This window comes from Chamaea fasciata, unplaced genomic scaffold (genome assembly GCF_029207755.1).
Source record: "Chamaea fasciata isolate MVZ Bird 193981 ecotype frontalis unplaced genomic scaffold, bChaFas1.0.hap1 SCAF_12, whole genome shotgun sequence".
NCBI classification, from domain to species: Eukaryota; Metazoa; Chordata; class Aves; order Passeriformes; family Sylviidae; genus Chamaea; species Chamaea fasciata.
This window is the reverse complement of record NW_027094097.1, coordinates 15,768,399-15,787,427: the sequence shown is the minus strand read 5'-3', so window position 1 is coordinate 15,787,427 and position 19,029 is coordinate 15,768,399. Positions and strand designations below refer to the sequence as shown.

At 49.2% G+C, this 19,029-nt stretch overlaps 1 protein-coding gene across 2 annotated transcripts in view; it reads left to right on the top strand.

The window, feature by feature from the left end:
* Positions 1–4,122: 4,122 nt before the first annotated feature.
* The window catches only part of FANCA (FA complementation group A), a 32,462-nt gene continuing 17,555 nt past the window's right edge, over positions 4,123–19,029 (top strand). Inside the window, exons 1-20 of one of the 2 annotated variants that reach the window (XM_066194786.1) lie at positions 4,123–4,162; positions 4,510–4,619; positions 5,467–5,539; positions 5,692–5,834; positions 6,137–6,232; positions 7,962–8,035; positions 9,007–9,122; positions 9,735–9,817; positions 10,254–10,287; positions 12,593–12,659; positions 13,332–13,444; positions 14,072–14,148; positions 14,601–14,742; positions 15,254–15,387; positions 16,777–16,887; positions 17,272–17,367; positions 17,459–17,518; positions 18,276–18,364; positions 18,779–18,839; positions 18,932–18,981. In XM_066194786.1, the coding sequence (XP_066050883.1) occupies positions 4,123–4,162; positions 4,510–4,619; positions 5,467–5,539; positions 5,692–5,834; positions 6,137–6,232; positions 7,962–8,035; positions 9,007–9,122; positions 9,735–9,817; positions 10,254–10,287; positions 12,593–12,659; positions 13,332–13,444; positions 14,072–14,148; positions 14,601–14,742; positions 15,254–15,387; positions 16,777–16,887; positions 17,272–17,367; positions 17,459–17,518; positions 18,276–18,364; positions 18,779–18,839; positions 18,932–18,981 (1,769 nt within the window). Of the gene's footprint in view, positions 4,163–4,509; positions 4,620–5,466; positions 5,540–5,691; positions 5,835–6,136; positions 6,233–7,961; positions 8,036–9,006; positions 9,123–9,734; positions 9,818–10,253; positions 10,288–12,238; positions 12,441–12,592; positions 12,660–13,331; positions 13,445–14,071; positions 14,149–14,600; positions 14,743–15,253; positions 15,388–16,776; positions 16,888–17,271; positions 17,368–17,458; positions 17,519–18,275; positions 18,365–18,778; positions 18,840–18,931; positions 18,982–19,029 lie in introns of those variants that run through there. The other variant, XM_066194785.1, reaches the window with a different exon arrangement.

Here is a 19,029-nt window from a genome sequence, read left to right as displayed (position 1 = left end):
TGGGAGAGACCCCGCCCCGGCACCGGCACCGGCATCGACTTCGGCACCGGCACCGGCACAGGCCCCGCCGCAGGGGCCCGGCGGGAGGGGCCGCGGCGGCGCCGGGGGGCATCGGGCGGCTCGGCTCGGCACGGCACGGGGCGGGCCGGGCGGTTCGGGACGGTACGGTACAATAACGGTACGGTATAGTGGGGCACGGCATGGCATGGCACGGCGCGGCGCGGCGCGGTGACCTCTGTGCAATGTGGCATGGCACGGTATGGCGCGATGTGGCACGTACGGCTCGGTAGAGTGTGACATGGCTCAGGACTGTTTGGCACTGCTTGGGACAGAATGGGATGGGGCAGTAGAATGTGTGTGGCATGGCACAGCACGGCTCGGTACAGTATGGTATGGCTCAGAATGGCACAGCTCAGCATGGCACGACACAGCTGGGCTCCGCATGGCTCAGCAGGGCACACCAGAGCTCAGTACCATGGCACAGCTTGGCACAGCATGGTGCAGCACAGTACAGAACAACTTGGTACTGATGGCATGGCATGGTACAGCACAGCTCAGCACAGTGTGGCACAGTCCAGCACAGCTCGGCCCGCCCAGGCTGCCAGGCTGCAGGGCTGGGAGCAGGGAGTGGTTGCACTGGGTTAACTGGGTGCAGAGTGCAGGGTTCAGGGCACACAGCTGGGCACAGGGTGTGGATTGCAGGGCATGTGATGGGGGGCAGTGCCCAGCATGGGTGTGGAGCAGTGCTGGGTGACATCCCCGACGGACACGAGACCCCTCTGTGCCTCAAGAGGAGCAGGGTGGCCGTGGAGCATGGCTCAGCCCCAGCCCTGGCTCTTGCCCCATTGAGCCCACACGCCATATGTGGGGCAGCACATGCAGGCACACAATGGCCTTGGCACCAGGGTCACCTGGGGACACACGAGCAGGCATCAGGGCAGGAACAGAGGATGCCAGTGCCCACGGGGACTCCTGCCACGAAGCACCTGCTTTGTGGGATGCTGGGAGAGCCCCAGGGCCCTCGGCTGAGATAAGGAGCTGGCACAGGGAAGGGGTCAGGCTGGGACAGGAAAACTTCCTGGAAGGAAGGACAAGAGCTCCAGATGCCAGAGTGTGGTTTGGGCATGGCCAGGAGCAGCAGGGGCTGGGTGAAGGTGCCAGGATGAGTTGGAATCTCTAGGGAGACAATATCCCATGGGAATATGATGTGTGGGGTTGGCATCCTGCAGCCACTGGGAAAGTCTGACGGGACAGCAGAATCACCTTTGGGCACCAGCTGGTCAGACACATGGGGAGGGCAGGATTGTCCTGACAGAGCAGAAAGGACAACCAGTGCATGAGAAAGGTCAGAGGGAGCAAATGAACACTCTTGTCATGATGAGTTTCCCATTTCCATGATGGAAGGAGAATAAAACCCTGTCTCAGCTCCATTAACCAATGAGCATAAACTGGGATCAATCCCAGAGCTGTGCTGGCAGGGCTGGGACAGGGACAGAGCTGACACATGGCTGAACATCTGTCCCACATGGCCAAAGAGCTGCTCCAGGGCTAGAGATGTCTGTCAAAGAGCTGGGGATGGAGCAGAAAAGCCCTTCAGCACCCATGCCAGAGAACCTGAACACTGCCAGCTCCTTCTTTGGTGAAGAAACTGGGATGATGGAGCAGAGAAACACAGCCCTACCTGGTGCCCTGGGATTTGAGAAAGGGGAGAAGGGACATGGGTGATCCAAGGTGTCCATGCATCTCCGGGAATGCGCAAATGCACCGTGGGCAGGTAGGACCATGTTGCAGGGAGTTAGGAGCTTCATCTCCAGCTGGATCCACACAGGATCCAGTGCAGCTGCAGCCCCCGGAGCAGCTCGTGGCCACGGAGCCGACATCTGGGTCTGAATTGAGAGGTTTGTGTGCTTCGTTTCCCCTGTAATCAGCCTGTTTAGAGCAGGGAGGAAAGCCGCCCGTGCTGCCCAGTGGAGCAGGGCCGTGCCGTGCCGTGCCGTGCCGTGCCATGCCGTGCCGTGCCGTGCCGTGCCGTGCCGTGCCGTGCCGGCTGCCAGCTTTCCAGCGCCTCCGGACACAGCCGGGGCGGCACCGTCGGGGATGGGAGCAGGAGGACGTGCGGTGTTTGAAGGAAAACCCACCCTGCAGGATTCATAGGAGAGCATTTGCATGATAAAGCACGGGGCCCTTTGCTTTGGGTAAATCTGTAATTAATACGGAATGTGGTGTAATTAAAAGCTACCGGCATGGAAAACTCAAACAGAAGCCAAGCGTGTGTGTGTGTATGAGGGAAATAGATTTGAAGTCGAAAGAAATTAGGGGGAAAAGAAAGATGAAGTGTTCGGAAAATGGTGACAGGGCACTATGGGAGGGTTGGAATTCCTGGCTCCTGCAGTGTGGAAGCAGGATAAGGTGGGCAGCTGGGACGGAGGGCAGACAGAGCCCTTCCCCAGCCACCTGCAGCAGGGCTGGGCCCCTGTTTCCTCGTGGATAATCCATTCCCATGGGTTTCAGCTCTCATATGCAAAAAGATTCCTTACAAAGCCACAGGAACCTGGGAGGAGGGCACGGAGCACCTGTGGGGTGGATGTGCCTCTCCTGTTTTCCCTCCATGTTACAATAAACTGGGAACATGAAAGGAGGGGACATCGTACTGGACACTTTGCTCCTGCTGTATGCTGGCCTCAGATATGGCCAGTATTTGAGGGGGGACACTCTGAGAGACACCTTAGGGATATTTGTGACCACTCTAGAGGCATTTAAAACACCCTTGGGGACCTCAGGGACACCCTGGGGACATTGGGGACACCATGAGGACCTTAAGGTCACCCTTGGAAACTCCCTGAAGACCTTGAAGGCATTGCAAGGACCTTGGGAACACCCTTGAGGACCCTGGGAATAAACTCCAGGAGCACTCTGGAATGCTGAGCTACCAGTCAGATGCCTGCTGGGGCCGGTCGTGATGGGGGATCCCAAAATCGGGGGTTGACACAAACTTGCAGATTGCATTGAGGGTTAAAGCGACCCAGGAATGTGATTTTCTCCAGGGTTTCCAGACTCGGTGGGATCCCATGGCACTATCCATGCTGGATCTGCTGGCACTGCCGGGAAGTTCTCCCTGGCTCCCAGCATCATGTGCTGCTGACTCACACCCTGCCTGGCCCAATAAACCTCAATAAACCATCCACGGCCAATCCCAACAGGAGCTGCTTCCTGATGGTGGACACACCCCGGGGACTTCGTCTTTCCATAAACAATCACCACTGCTGCTCCAGGCTGTGGTGGCCAACAGCAGCAGTTCATCCTCAGGAAAGATCAAAGCAGAGGGAAAAATCCCTCTGGGCATTCTACTCTGCTCCTTGTGAAACTTTGCAGCCATTCTGGACCTAAAGAGATCTGAGGAAAAAGAGGGAGAGGGGTTTTGGACAAGGGCCTGGAGTGCCAGGACAAGGAGGAATGGGTTCCCACTGCCAGAGGGCAGGGATAGATGGGATATTGGGAGGGGTGCTGAGGCCCTGGCACAGGGTGCCCAGAGAAGCTGTGGCTGCCCCTGGATCCCTGGAAGTGTCCAAGACCAGGCTGGACACTGGGGCTTGGAGCACCCTGGGATAATGGAAGGTGCCCGTGCCCATGGCAGGGGGCGGAACAGGATGAACTTTAAGGTCCCTTCCAATTCAAGCCATTCCGTGATTCCATTATCTATTATCCCAGCAATGCTGGTGATTCTTCCCTTTGGGAATTCCAGCCCCTCTCGTCCCCTTCCCTGGGTGGGATCAGGGTCAGCAGCATCCTCACCGCTCAGAAATGACAGGATCGGAGTCCCCCACCGTGTCCCACACAGTCCACAGCTCACAGCCAGTGCGGAGCGGGTCCCCTCACGATGCCCGTGCTCCCGCACGTCCCTCCGTGTCCCTCCGTGCCCCTCCCCGGCCGCTCCCCCGCCCTTCCCAACATGGCAGCTCCCCCCTCCGCCACAACCAAGAGGGCGGCGGGGGCCGGGACCGCGCCGCGCCTCCAACCAATGGGCACAGGCGGCTCGTCCCTTCCAGCCAATGGGCGAGGGGGGCTAGGCCTGCGGCAGCCAATGGCGGCGCGGGCTGGCGTGGCGGGAAGCGGCGGCCCGCGATGGCGGGCGCGGGCGGGGGGAGCTGGCGGGATCTGCTCGGTACGTGAGGGCTGAGGCGGCCCCGGGCCGAACTCCGCGCGGGGACAGCGGAGGGGACGGGGGGCGTGAATGTTCCCCCTCTGCCTTCGTACACCCCTTCTCTCTACCTGCACGCACCCCTCTGTCTCCCCCCGTGTCCCGCTCCGTACACGTGCATCTCCCTGCCCTCATGTCCCCCGTGCCCCGGTACCCAACATCTGCCCCCGAACATCCCCCTCTCCCTGCCCTCATGTCTCCCTACGTTTTCCCCACACCCCCGCTCTGCCCTCATCCGCCAGCAGCAGGGAGCGGGCGGTGATGTCGAGGTGCCCTGGGAACACGCTGGTCAACAAACCCAAACTTCTCAGCAGGGAGAGCCAGGAAGAGGAAAAGCCCCTTTAGGAGCCAAGCGGAGCTCCAGGAAGCGGCTTTGAGGCTGCTGGATCACCACCAGAACCTGGGTGACCTCCTCCTGGAGGTAGGAACGGGACAGTTCAGGGTGTCGTGGCCCGGCTGGGAGAGTGGGAGATCCCAGCTGGAGGTGGGTGCCACTGGTCAATGGAGTCAATGTCCCAGAAACACGATTTTCCATGATACATGGAAAGAAAAACCAACAGTGTAGGAGTAAGATGAAGCTGAAAGATTGCTGCCCTTTTCCCATCAATGTTTTACAGACTAAAAATGGTTAAGCGTTAGGATTTGGGACAAAGGGAAATCCAGTACATTTTCCTTGTCAGAACTGGCTTCTTGTGAATCTAAGGAGGACAATTCAGGCTTTTCTCTGAGTTACCAACCACGTCTGACTGACATGACAGTCTTCATGACAGCCTTATCTTGAGCCACTGTTGTGATTCTCCCATGTTCTCCCTCCTCACACACTGAATTTACAGCTACAACAGATGATGCAAATATCTCCCATAGTTCAGGATCTCTCTTTCTCTAGAGAATATTTCCCTTTTTAAAAAGTAAAAGGGGGATTTAACTAGAAAATGATCCAACATTGGGACATGTTTCATCAAATATTTATGGCCTCATGGCTTCACAGAAAGGACTTGAAAGATAAGGATTATAGAAATCCCGCTCCTGGTGCTGCTGCTGAGCTGTTTGGTCCCTGGGGATAAGGAACTTTGACCTGTATCTCCTTTTTCATTTTGCATAAACTGACAATAACTAAACACACATCTCTTGTAAAGTGAAATCTGTGCTTTTTCACTCCCATGTGGGAGCTGTGTGTTAATTTCACTTCAGTTTGCTCCATCAAGGCAGGCATAGGTAAATGTGTGTGACAGACATCTAAGAGTTTTATGATGTTATTTGGTTTCCAGGTGGGAGATTCAGCCAAGCCAGGTGTGAAGGATGCGGCAGAGCACCAGGGAGTGTCACCAGAGTCATTTATAGGTGAGCATCTACCAGGCCACGTGTGGGGAAGAATTTTTACTCAACATTGAATTTTTGCCTTTATGTGCGACCCCAGTTTTAGTTCCTTTCCATTGTTCTGGTCTTGTTTCTTGCCTGGTGATGACAGTCTTCTGCTTTGCTGTTTTGTTTAGTCTCTGTTCTGCAGGAACAGGCCTCAAAGCTGGGTGTGCCCACAGCGACGTTGGCAGCCAAAAATGCCATTGCCAACGTGGAGAGGATCTGCCAGGATTCTGCCTGCCCGTCAAGAGTCCCACTGCTGGGCTCTGACCAGAGAGTAAGGGGAGAGCTTTATCTTTAATTTATCAACAAAACAGCACTGCTAGGTTTGACTTTAAGCCCAGTTCATCTGCTCTGATTAAGCCCCAAACATGAGTGGACAGTTGTTCACTGAGGTGTTTGATTTGCTTGCAGAAGTGCAAGATATGTAAGAGGAGAAGTTTAGGCCTTTCCCCTGATTTCTCTCCATCATTTGACCCTTTAAAAAGCCGCAAACAGGGCAAAGAAACAAATTGTTTTTCTGGGAGCGTGTTATTCACAGAGGGAATTATTTCTGCTTCATTTCTGGGGTGATGCCAGAAGAGATTGTCCTGCTTGCTTCAGACTGTGAAGGATTTACTGGCAAACAACATGTTCTGTCGCTCCCTCTTCTGCCAGGAAATGTGGAAAATGAAGGTGAGAACTCATGGAGAAACATTGTGGTGTCACAGACCATGATGTTTCATCCATGGGATGTGGCATCTCTGAATTCCTGAGAATGACTGGTTTTCCTGGCTTTCCAAAGGCATGACCTGAATTACAGATGGTGGGGCTTTTTGGTGGTTTTGTTTATTTTAGAGCAAGTCCAGTAGGAAGTTCCTTGTCTCTGCTGTGGCATTTGCTTTTTCAACTCAGTCGAGGTTTAGAATTATTTGAAATTTTGGAAACTGCCACAAAAGATCACTGACAGCACCGTGGTGATCAGGTGCTGGTTTTGGGGTGCTCTCCAGCTCCAGTGCAGAAACTCCCAGCTGACTGTGGGGTGACACAGTCCCAGAGCCCTTCATGTGCTTTGTCAGCAATATTCCGAGTTTCTTTGCCATCCTGGTTCTCTGCTTTGTTTGCCTGGGAATGGTGATAAGACGAAGTGAGGCCACAGAGAAAGAAACCAGATAGCAGATAACAGCTTGTCCTGCCTCACAAATGGGATGTCTTGATTTCATTTGGGTGCATTTTGTGGAGACAAGTGGTGCTGTGAGTGGAGTTAAGGGCTGTTTGTGAGTGGGACAGTTGTGATTCCTCACTGCTCTCATGGGAAAGGAGGGAAAGGCTGATCTGCCCAGATAAAGGGCTGTGCTCTGGTCTCAAATATCCGCTTCTGAGCTGAAAATAGAACCTGTGTGTTTCACAGGCTGATTAAGATCTCCTGGTCCTGGGGCAGACATGGGGATAAGCGGGAGATAACTCTGTAACTGAGGGTGTTACAGTAAGAATTAGGTTGTGAAGACAAAGTATATGGGCGAGTTTGGGGTCAGGGTATGAGGCAGCTGCTGGTCATTGCAGAAAGCTCCTGAGGCTTTGGCTTTTCTCTGTGCCCGAGGGTCCCAAATGCCCCTTCCTTCTCGAGGTGGGAAGGTTTTGTGAAGGCATTGGTTCTCCCTGGAACGCTCAGAAGCTGCTGCTGCACCTTTCCCCTGCCAGGTGCACCCTGCAGGGCTGTTTTGCTGGCTGAGGACCTCCTGGATGTGCTGTTCTGGGCAGGAGCTGGAAGAGTTGTTTTGAGGGCAGCAAGTTGATCGACACTGGAGCGATGCCTGGTGCCTGATGCAGATTTTTGTTAATTTTTCCCTTGTGTCCATCAGCCTTTCTGCCTGGATGATTGCGATTTCTCTTCCTGTAGTCTCCTGCAATCCCAGCTCTGTTGGGATATGTATTTGACAATGGCAACCTTGTTCCACAGAGACTAATCAACAATCAATAGACTAAAAGACATTTCTTTAATCTGGATCTGGATCTGCATTAACAAGACCCAAAACTCAATTGTGTTACCTGTTTTCTGGGATATCCCTGCTCCTTTAAATCTGCAGAATCAGCATTATTCCAGAGGAAATACTGATTAATATATTATTAATATAATTAATTTATATATATCAGCATTATTCCAGAGGAAAAAGATTAATATATTCATTACTTGTCCACAAAAATTTAAAATGATGATGCGTCTACAACCCTAAACCACCCAAAATTCCTAGGAAATATAACCTTTCGTCACCAGGCATTTCCTGTGTTGTCAATTTTAAATCTCAACAACCTCTGGACAGTCAGAATAAAACAGAACTGAGCTTTTATTTTTCACGATTCATTTGCAATAGCCGAATGTTAACTGCACAGTGCAGGCTGTGACCTGATGGTGACTTCTCCTTAGGAGCCCCCGGTGCTGGAGGCCGTGTGGCACCTGCACAGCGGTGACATCGCTGGCCTGGCAGAGCTGCTGGAGAGGTGAGCGAGGCTCTAGGGGGTTTGCAGATGTAGCTAATCTCCTAAAGCCTATTGAAACATAATCAGGGATTAGTCATGAGTATTCTGGACTGAGGATAGAGTCAGGTGCTGGCAAGGGATCAGATTAGCAGGAGTTAGGAGCTGCTGTGGGTTTGGGGGGGGTTACTCTGGGGTAATTAGCCTGGTTTAGGTGTGGTGGCTCCTTGGTGTCCACCAGCTGGGCTTGAGAAAAAGTCTTGCTCTGCAGAAGGTGGGTGCTTCCCTCTTCACAAAATCATACACTTTTTCGGTCTGGCAGAGTTAATCTCCAGAGAATTGTTAGTCTAAGAATTTTGGGGGTTGTCTTTTTGCCCCCAACAAGTGTCCCAGGCCAAGTTGGGTGGGGCTTGGAGCAACCTGATCTAGTGAAAGGTGTCCCTGCCCAAGCAGGGGGTGAAACAAGAGGAACATTAACGTCCCTTTGAACCCAAACCATTCCATTATTCCATGATACAGAGCTAACAACTCCTCACCCATTTGTGAAGTTCAGGTTGTCTCCTTGTTATGTCAAAGGAATGTCCCAGTGATCTTCTAGGCTTCTGATATTGGTTTTCTTGTCTGTTCACAAGCAATTTAAGGGAACCAAAGGCATGGATTAAGAATTTAATTTCTTTTTTGAAGCATTTTCATCCTAGTGTCTTAGAAATTTGAACTGAAATTCTTGTTAGCAGTGTTTTCTCAATGGAAACTTTCATGTCAGGGATGAGGAAATACTGAGATGCACAATTTCACATGCATTTTTTCCTTTGCATGTTTGTGTTGCAGGATCATTTTTGTAAAGCAAATAATATAAAAAGCAACTGTAAAGAAAAAGTGCTGGTCCAAATTAAATAAATGAAATGGCACATTTAGGGCGGAGTGCACAGGTGGAGAGAGCCAAGCCTTACAGAAAGCAGGAGGGATTGAACTGAAGGTGCTTTTGTGTGTTGCAGGAGCCCAGCAGGCCCAGCAGCAGTGGAGTGGCTCTGCAGCAGCCTGTGTGACCTCTGTGAGCAGGTTGGGGACATCCGCTGTGGGGACACGGAGCTGGCACAGAGGATTCTCTCAGGCAAGGCCCTGGGCTGGGTGCAGGGCAGAACCTCAGAGGTGGTACAACACAGGCCTCACTTTGTGTTTCCTTACCTCATTTCTCTGGGGAATATATTTTTTTATATGTTTGGCAAACTTAGCAAATTTTCTCCCTTTAAAAAAGATTTGGTTTGAATTTTTCCATCCCTTGGAGTTATGGTGACTCAAGAAAGTGTGGTGGTGAGGGGCGTGGTTCAGGGATGATACACTGGCACTGTGACACTCTGCAAAGTCCCAGAGAGATTTTGGGCCAGAAATATTTCAGAGCTCCATTTCCCCCCTGTCAATTTCTATTATTTATTTTCCTAGTTTATTTAGGAAAAAAATCCCTCAAGTGTCTGAGTATGGAGCAGTGCAGCTGATCATGTACAGCCCCTCTGAGTTCTGCAGAGGTCGTGGAGCATAACTGCAAATTCTTTAGACTTTATAATCCTTGAAGTTCTGGATTCTTTTCCCTGGGAATAATTTTACTCCAAGACAGTAAATGATTCCTGCTGAGTGGAGGCTTTTCAGAGACTGTTGGGACAGGTGGGAGGGGAAGGACCTGTGTGCAAAGGGGATGCTGGAACACCAATTCCTTCTTGATTTGCAGACTTTGCCATCGTGTTTCTTCAGCATGGCTTTGAGCAGGCTTCAGAGCTGGGAAGGAAGGTGGAATTCCAGAAGGTTGCCTATGTAAGGACAAAATTAACCTGGTTGCAAATGGTGCTTTAATAAAGCAATTCCAATTATCTCTGTCTCTTGCTGACTACAAACAATTCAGGGCTTGGAGCTGCAAGGAGAGGGTGGTGGTACAGGTGCTGGAGTGGTGGAAATGGTGAAACCAGAATTGAGACTTTTTGTATGGAGAATTGCTCCAAGATGGCACGTCAAGGGGTTTTTAAACTCCCTTTCACCTGGATTGCTTGGGTCTTCCATTTGAGTATGAGACATGGAATGCTGTAAGGTTGGAAAATGCTGCCCTTCTGTCTATTTTATCTATTCTATTGCAGAGCCTTAAGTCAAAGTGAAGGTTTAAGAGGGACAAAACTCTTTGAGTCAATTTACTTTTTCTGCATTGAACTGCAACTCTTTAAAACTCTAAATCCCTTAATTTGTTGATTTTGAACAGATCTGCCGTGCTGTCTTACAGAGAATGCTGGCATGTAAGTATTGCTGTGATCCCAGCTTTGTGCAGCCGCTGCTGTTTCCAAGACTTTTATTCCTTGCTCACTGCTGGATCCCTAAGGAGAAATCCTTTGCCTGGCTGCTTTGTCTGTGCTGTTGTGCATAATATTTATGTCACTGATTTTATTTGCCTCTGCTTTCTCTGTGGTTCTCCTAAAGTGTCTCCAGACACTGCAGATAATTTCTTGCCTTTTATGCTACTTTTTTTTTTTTTTCTGGTGCCAGCTGTAACATCATAAAGATACCTAACCCAATTTCCTGATTTTTAACAGGTTTGCTTTGAAGCAGGTGGAGCACAAAGGTTAGGCCAGGATCAGTTTTGCTGCTTAGATTTATTTTTTTCTGCCTAGTAAATTAAACTTTGAATTGACAGCGGTATGAGCTATTTTGCTGACTCACCGTTTGGATTTGCAGGCTAATGTTTTCTGAAACCTCTATTTTTGTGCTGAGCAAAGGCATCTAGTGTAGGTGTGCAGTCTTTAAACACCAGTGTTCATGAACTGCAACGTGCCTGCCCTGGCCTGAGCTGCCCTGGTGCCACTGCTGAGGGCTCAAGGCAGCAGCGCCTGATTTACCAGGAAATCCTGATGCAGAAAGACTAAACACACTCACACGGGGGTTATTTTTGTCCTGTGTCACAGCTGATCCTCACCAGGAGATGCTGTACCTGCTGTTGTCACGTTCCTTACACCCCTCCCTGTGTCCCACACCCCTGGTTGGTGTCACCTGACTGTGCAGCTGCTGTCACTCCTGTCTCCTTAGTGACAGCGCTTCCCTGCTTTCCTTGCTGGCACGTTTCCTGCTCAGTGCTGCTGCAGAGGCTGCTGCTTCCTCCCTGCTGTAAGGTGACCCCATCCCAGGCCATACCACCTCCCCTCCATCCCTGTGGGCACTGCCAGCCTCATCCCTTGCCCCAGGTCTCGCAGGGAGCACTGTCTGTACACAGAAATGCCTCACAGACCTTGTGAGTTCTTCTAAAAAAGGAAAGCTGCAAGAGAAGTGCTTTATTATTTAATATGTATGAATCCCATCTCAGGTGGCCCTTTAACAGTTGCAAACCAGCCCTTCTCAACAGAGGAGTAGGGATTTTGGAAGAGGAGGAGCAAGCTGTTGGCAGGCAGACAGGAGTCTGCATCCTGCTCTTCATTTGCCCTTCCCCGTTTGCGCAGCCTGCACTGCCACACTCGCAGCCTGCGTGCCTGCAAAATGCATTACATGAGGTTTATGTAAGATATTTTATTAGTCCATACTTTTGGGTCACCTTTGAGGGGGTCTTGCTTCATTAATCTTTGGAGAACATTAGGATTTTTAATGTAAAAGAATTCCCTGTTACTGAAGACCTTCACAGGAGGGGAAGGACAGGCTGGGAGTAGCATGGGAGCAGTGTATTCACAGTAATGATTTGGCAGTGTTGAACTGCTGTGCCTGAAGATAAGCTGAATTTATCTCCTTTGCTTTATTCTCCCCTACTTAACCTTAAAGTATTCCTCAGCAGGAGAGGAGAGCGTTACATGCTAAAGCTGTGGTGGCATGTGGGGGACGTCTGGTTCGCTGCCCCTGCTCAGTAAATTTTCTTTTCAGTTTTTTTTTTTTTTTTTTTTCTTAGCGAAATGATTTGAATACACAAACCAAGCTCCTTTAACAGTTGAAAGAGGAGGGTTTTTAAGGCGGGGTGGCACAAAGCAGAAGTGCTGCTGCAGCAGACTGCAAAGCAAAGGGTTTCCCAGTCTGTGGGCTCGGAGTGCTGTGGGCTGATCGTCAAGACAACGCGCTGCGCAAGCTGCCAACCTGTTTGATCTCTCCCCGTCGTTTTGGGGCAGATCGAGCTTTTAAAGGAATTCCTGCTATGCAAATGAGACATTACAAACGCGTGGCCCTCCCCCAGCCTGCTCTTTGTTCGGACCGTGGTTTGCGGGGTGGTTAATTCAGCTTGTGCAAATCCCTGCCTCCAGACAGGCTTCACGATGCTCACACTCACAGATGCATTAGGGTTGGGTTTGGAAATGAAATACTGATTTATATGCATTTTTAGACGGCTTCATTATTAGCACGTTCTTGGGAATGTTTTTAAATTGGTTCAAGGTCAGTGGTAATAGTTTCTGAGTCTCTGTGTCACTTTGGAAAAAACCTGGTAAGAATTTAGCTGCTCAGTGGCTTCTGCACATTTCCCTAGTGGGGTCACCTTTGTAAAGGGGCACCAGTTGCTCATTCCTGGTAGTTCCCATGTGGGGTTCAGTGTTACAGTTCTTTTCTCATTGGGTTTTTGTGTGTTTTGGGGTCCAGGGGTGCTTGATGCTGTTGGTAAAGAGAAGCAGGAAGACGTTTCCATGGTGCAAGCTGTGAGGTTCTGGTAAGAAACGTTCCAAACAGTGTCAGGAGGAGGCTTTTATCCACTGTTGCACTTCTTACTGAAATAGGAGGAATGTTGTGGGGTGTTTTTTCCTTATTTGCAAACCCCCCACCCCTCCCAGTGCTACTTGTGCTTGGTATTCTCCTCTAATAAAATATGTGCAGACAGAAGTGCTTGTAAAAAAGATAAGGGCCAGGTGGAAAAGTGGGTTCTGGCAGTGCTGGAGCAAACCCTGGACCTCCCTCTTGTCATGCCAAAAATTCCCCGTCAAGTTTTCTCACTGCTTTTGAGCAGAAGCCCCTGGAGCGTGAAATCATCTCCAATTCCTGCTTCCAAACTTGTTTTATTTAACTGCTTTGTACATGTCACCTTCAGCCCCGTGCAGGGATACCCCTTAGACTCACATTTGTAAATCTGATGGCTATGTAGTGTTGAGTAACCATAAGTTGTTGGGGTTTTTTTAATAGATACAAAAAGGTGGCAATTTGAGAAGATGGATGTAGAATAAAATCAGTCATTCACGCTAAGCTACACCTGGTTGTACCTATTACATCAGCAGCTGGTGGATCATATATTATCGATACCTGTGATCATTACTGATTAGTACCTGGCTGATCATATTTAATCAGCACCTGGCTGCCATTGTTTCTGGTATTTCCTTGTCCTTTGCAGGCTGAATGTGTTCAATGTGTCACTTTATGGAAGTGTGGCTCACCCGGATTCCTTGAGGCAGTTTTTCAGACACACCCTGACCGAGGTTCTCACCTACAACCCTGTGCTGAAAGGTGGGAATGGGCAGGACAGCTGTCTCCAGGTGTCTCCAGGTGTCTCCTGGTGTGTCCAGAGCTCTGTCCCACACTGAGTGGGGCCCAGCCTGGAGGACCCAGAGCCAGAGCAGCTTCCAGGCTTCTTAGCTCTTTCCTGAGGTCTGTAGAAACAGGGTGCCAAATCAGGCAAAATAAAGTCATCTGAGGGTCATAGTTCAGGAGAAAATTTTGGTTCTAATCCCAGATCAGTAATTGTGAAGCTTGATGTTTTTAGAAAGAAATATGTTTGAGCTATGAAAACTACTGTAAAATCCTCCCAGCTTTGGTCTGGAGCTGCTTGTCTGTTGTGTGGTAGAGCTGTGTCATTGCTGGCTCCCAGATGAAAGAGGTTAATGAGGGAAAAGCTGATTCCTTGCTGATTCTCCGTGCATGTGCCATGTCAGCCTACGCACGTGTGATCATGAAAACAGCTCTGGGGTGACAGTGCCATAATGGAATGGTCTAGTCCTTGTGCCACAGCCCGTGTTCCAAAGACAAATGGGAGACAGAATTCCACTGGGCAGTTTTTAATGGCTGCACAAGAGAAACTTACGTGTTTTTGGGGGTGTCTTTAAACCTGCTGAAGTTTTCTTTTTATGGGTGCAGTGTCTGACGCCATCCAGATGCAGAAGGAGTGGAGTTTTACCAGGACTTCTCCCCTGCTCACAGCTCTGTATCGCAAGGTACATCTGCCTGATGTCACTCAGAGAACTTTATTATATAGGGTTTATATCCACGGAGATACCTGAAATCAGATTATTGGAAATTAGTGCAACATTATCCAGTTGCAGAATCCAAACCAATCACCAGAAACTCTGGGAGGAGGAAGCATGAAGGAGAGGAACTACAGTGGTTTTTGCTGGTGCAAAGCACTTAATGAGAACAAAGATGCTGACTGGATATGTGAATTTTCACTGGAACAGAATATGACATGGCTTCTGAAAGAATTGTAGTTCTACTGTTTATTGTAGCTGGTGCTGGTTCCAGTCCAGGCTGATGTTAGAGCCTGGGAAGCTGGTCAAAAGCTGCAGGATAGCTTGAAAAAGTCACAGAAAAGCCTGTCAGTCTTGTCTGTATTCCCCTCTTTCTTGTGGCTGTATGTCCAAGCTAACAGGAATTTCCATCACTGCTCCAGCTGTTGGTGGGATTCAGTGTGAAGGAATCCATCTGCCAGCTGCAGCAGGTCCTGGAGACCCACGAGGTGAACTGGCAGCACGTCCTGTCCTGTGTGTCCACGCTGGTGGTGTGCCAGGCTGAGGCTGAGCAGCTCTTCAAGGGTAGGTGGGCACTGCCAGCCTGATGTGTGCCCCTGCTGCTCGGGTGGGGAGCAGGGGACTCATCCACAAGGGTGGTTCCTGCATGGAAAAGAGCAGCAGCACATCTGCTTTTCCACTCAGACTTTCCATGTCCGTGCTGATAGCAATGCCAGCCCTCGTCCCTGCCACTTCCCAAACTTTGTGTACAGCCCAGGGTGGTTGTTTGATAATTACCTTCATTACTAATTGGCATAGTGATTACTGAACCTTAGTTCTAGCTCACCTTTGCCAGCAGAGCTTGTTTGTGAAAATTCCTTACTAATTACCCCAGTGCTGGACTCCCTGCAGGGAATCCAAGTGTGTTTGACAGTTGAAAGTGCATAAAAAAATAAAATCAGACCCCAGAGGTTCTCCAGGCTGCAAAACAATGTCCTGCCTTATGTTTTATCACAGATATTTGTCTTCATTTACTGCAGAAAATACAGCACTGTTGTCAGGAGCAAAGTGTGAGGTTATTGTTTTATGTTCCTAGATCTACTGAGCCATCTCCTGCTGAAGGCCTTTGGGAATTATGACATGGAAAATATGATCACTGCATTCCTGATCGCTCGTCAGGCTGCTCTGGAGGGCCCTGCTGTCTTCATGCCTTACTCTGAGTGGTTTAAGGTAAGACTAAGTGAGGCCTGACTCAGTCTTAAAGTGAGGTGAGCCTGGTCTTAAAGTCTTAAAGCCTGGGTGAGCTTTGTTTTAATTGTGTGAAGCAACCTGTGCATAAGGAATGTTCTGCTGCGTGGAGAAACCCTTGTTCCAGACAGGATAACCAGAAATGAGAAAGGGGAAGAAAAATAAAAAAGAAAAGTACAAGCGATTGTATTGATATTAGGAATGATTGAATGTTTATTACTGCCTTTGTGTCTGCAAAGAATAAATTTGTTTGGCTTCCCCCATTTTCCCTCCTTTCATCTTTTAGGTCCACCTTGCCTGTTCTAGTTATTTGCTAGGAATGCAGACATGTAATTCCTGTTATTATCATCATCTTGGATGGATTTCAGTATCTTGATAAGCAGCACTGTTGTTATTGCATAAGTTGGGGGTTATGGCAGAGGAAGCATTCCTGTTTCCTGGAGGTTTGCATGCAGCTGTAATTGCTGTGTTTGACCTCACAGATAATTGGTTGTTGCTTTTAACTATAAACAGGTGGGTACTTTAGGGATGCAAATCTCCACATAAATTCAACCTGGAAATTCCTTTGTATGAGTTTGCAAATCTAAGCTCAGCTTTGGCTGATAGAGCATCCAGGAGGTATCAGAAGGTAAACTGGTTGTGTTCTCTGTAGTCTCAGACTGGTTGTTTTCCTTAGAATGCCCAGATAAACCTGTGTAGAAACCTGCAGATTTGTGGTTCCCTCATGAATCTCAATCTTTTGATGCGTCTCAAAGTTGCCTTGTTTAAAACATTCTCATGGCAGCCAGCTTCCCCAGAGACTTCTGTAAGTCACCATGATCCAAGGGAGCCCCTCTGCTCTGGAGCCAGGCTGGGAGAGCTGGGTGTGCTCACCTGGGGAAGAGAAGGATTCAGGGAGAGCTCAGAGTCCCTTCCAGGGCCTAAAGGGGCTCCAGGAGAGCTGGAGAGGGACTGGGGACAAGGCCTGGAGGGACAGGACACAGGGAATGGCTTCCCAGTGCCAGAGGGCAGGGCTGGATGGGATATTGGGAAGGTGTTCCCTGGGAGGGTGGGGAGGCCCCGGCACAGGGTGCCCAGAGAAGCTGTGGCTGCCCCTAGATCCCTGGAAGTGTCCCAGGCCAGGTTGGACATTGGGTCTTGGAGCAACCTGGACTAGTGGAAGGTGTCCCTGCCCATGGCAGGGGATTGGATCTAGGTGGTCTTTAAAGTCCCTCCCACCCAAACCATTCCATGATTCTATAAACTTTCTCTGGAGACTTTTCTCCAGAAAGATTCTGCTGACAGAAATGGGATGTTTGGGGTTGGTGTGCTCGGTTATGGCACTGCTTGGATGAGGATTCTCTCCACACTGCCTTTTTCCCCCTGTTTTAGGCTTCCTTTGGGAATGCTGGTGGCCACCATGGGAGCAGTAAGAAATCCCTGGTCTTCCTCTTCGAGTTCCTGTCAGAGCTGGTGCCCTTTGAAGCTGCGCCGTACCTGAAGGTGAGAAGGTGCTGACAGAGATGACAGAACTGCCCCAGAGTGACTGTCCTTGTGCCTTTCAGTAGGTTCAGCTCATTGCAAATGTTGTTATAGTAATTGGATTACTTCTGGTTCATTATTCACACCCTTTTCTTCCTGAAAGAAGGAAGGACAAGGTTATTTTATTGATGGGGAGAATTCCTTCCATGGAATTAAGTTTAAGCGCTTCACCGATTTTGTTTGTTGGGAAAAATTATGTCAGCTGCCATGAACATGATCGATCCTTAACCAAGAAATAATGCCTGCTTTGGGAATATTTGAGGTGAACATTAGTCAGGATTAGTTAGTAGAATTTTGCCTGGATTTCCTGTAACAATGGCAAATCTCGTGATTTTCACCTTTCAGGTGCACATCATGTACCCACCTTTTGTGCCCACGAAACACCGGTCCCTGCTCCTGGAGTACATCACTCTGGCCAAAACCAGACTGGCCGACCTCAAGGTCAGGAAAGGTTGTCTGTTTTGAGAAGAATTCTTTCTGGATCTGTCAAACCCTGCTGTGTGTGACCACCTGCACTTCTACCCTCACACAGGTGGCCATAGAAGACATGGGGCTCTACGAAGATCTCTCTGCCACTGATGAGGCTGTGCAGGTACTGCTGCTCTGTCTCCCAGTTTTCTCATCAGCCACATCCCTTTTCCTCTGGAAAAGCACTGAGGTTATCAACCTCCCTACTATTCCAAAGCTGAGTGTGCTGCCAAGTCTCCAGCTTTAAGCCAGAGGTTTTAGTGGCCATAAATACAGGATCTCCCCAGTTTTCATGAAAACTGGACTCACATTTTATATGTATCTTGACTTTTTTCAGTGGAGCACTCCATCTCCGTGGTGTGGGACCAAAGTGTGGATATTCAAAGGAGATTTGGGGATGGGATCTACACTCTGCAGTTTCACACTGTGGTTCATGATAAATTTTGGGTGACAACAGTAACTTATAAGGAAGTGTTTGTCTTTATTATTCCTTCCTACATTTTGATCAGAGGACGAGGCCTCACTTACATGATTACATGAAATACAGGCTGGAGGCAGGGTAGCTGAATACAATACAAGAAACCCAGTCCTGTGATGAACTCACAGGCACAAGCAAAGATTTAATTTAATTTTTCCAAGCCTGATCTGGTTGTCAGTTGAGAAACTTGTTGCAGCTTGAGGTGTCTTACAACTCAAACAAGAGAAACCCGGGGTGTCAGTGCCTCTGCCTGCAGGCACAGGCTGGAAGTGGAGATGATGTGTCTTAATTCCACACGTACAACTAAAACAGAATCACAATAAAGCAAAATCAGAGCAGAAAAGGTAAGTTTGTCATCACCCTCCGTTTCTCACATCTTTCTCTCACGTCTCCTGTGAGGCAGCCCCAGGCCCAGGCCCTCCGAGATGTTGAAAAGGCCCTTCAGATATTTGAAAACACGAGGAAGATCCCAACCTCTGTGATAGAAGCCAGGTACTGTGTGCTTTTCAGCTCCTCCTGGGCTTAGCTAGAATAATATTAACAATAATAATCATTGTAGAAGCTAAGTCTGAATCAAAAGAAGGGAACAAGAAAAATTGAGGATGTGAGCAAGGGGGCTTTGGGGAAGTTCTTCCCACTTCCTGAGGAGTCATCTTAATAGAGAATATTTGTGGAGAGAGGGAAAAGGCACGTTCCCCTGTGCAAAAAGAAGTCCAAAATTATTACAATAAAAAGCAAAATGAAAGAAATTAAAAACCATTGGCTAATCTGAACCTGGTTTGTCTGTGGTTACTCATGTTACCATGACTATTTTGTATTTGCAGGAGCCAATTTAACTCCTGAGGTGTGGAGATGGCACTTTGGACCTTTGGCACTGTTAATACTTTGCTCTGTTTATTTTCACAGCATTTTCAGACGACCATATTACACTTCCTGGTTCCTTCCAGCTTTGCTCAGGCCCCGTGTGGTCAGTATTTGGCTTTTTTCTCTGCCCCTCCCATTAGCTGTGTGTTTGCACACAGATAATTTGCCCCTGACCTGCCTTTCCCTCTCTTGCAGCTCCCTAAAACCCCAGATGGACCCATGGCTTTTATAGACTCCTTAAAGAGGTACTCAGACATCCCAGAGTTGTTTTTCTGTGCTGCTGGGCTTTCTTT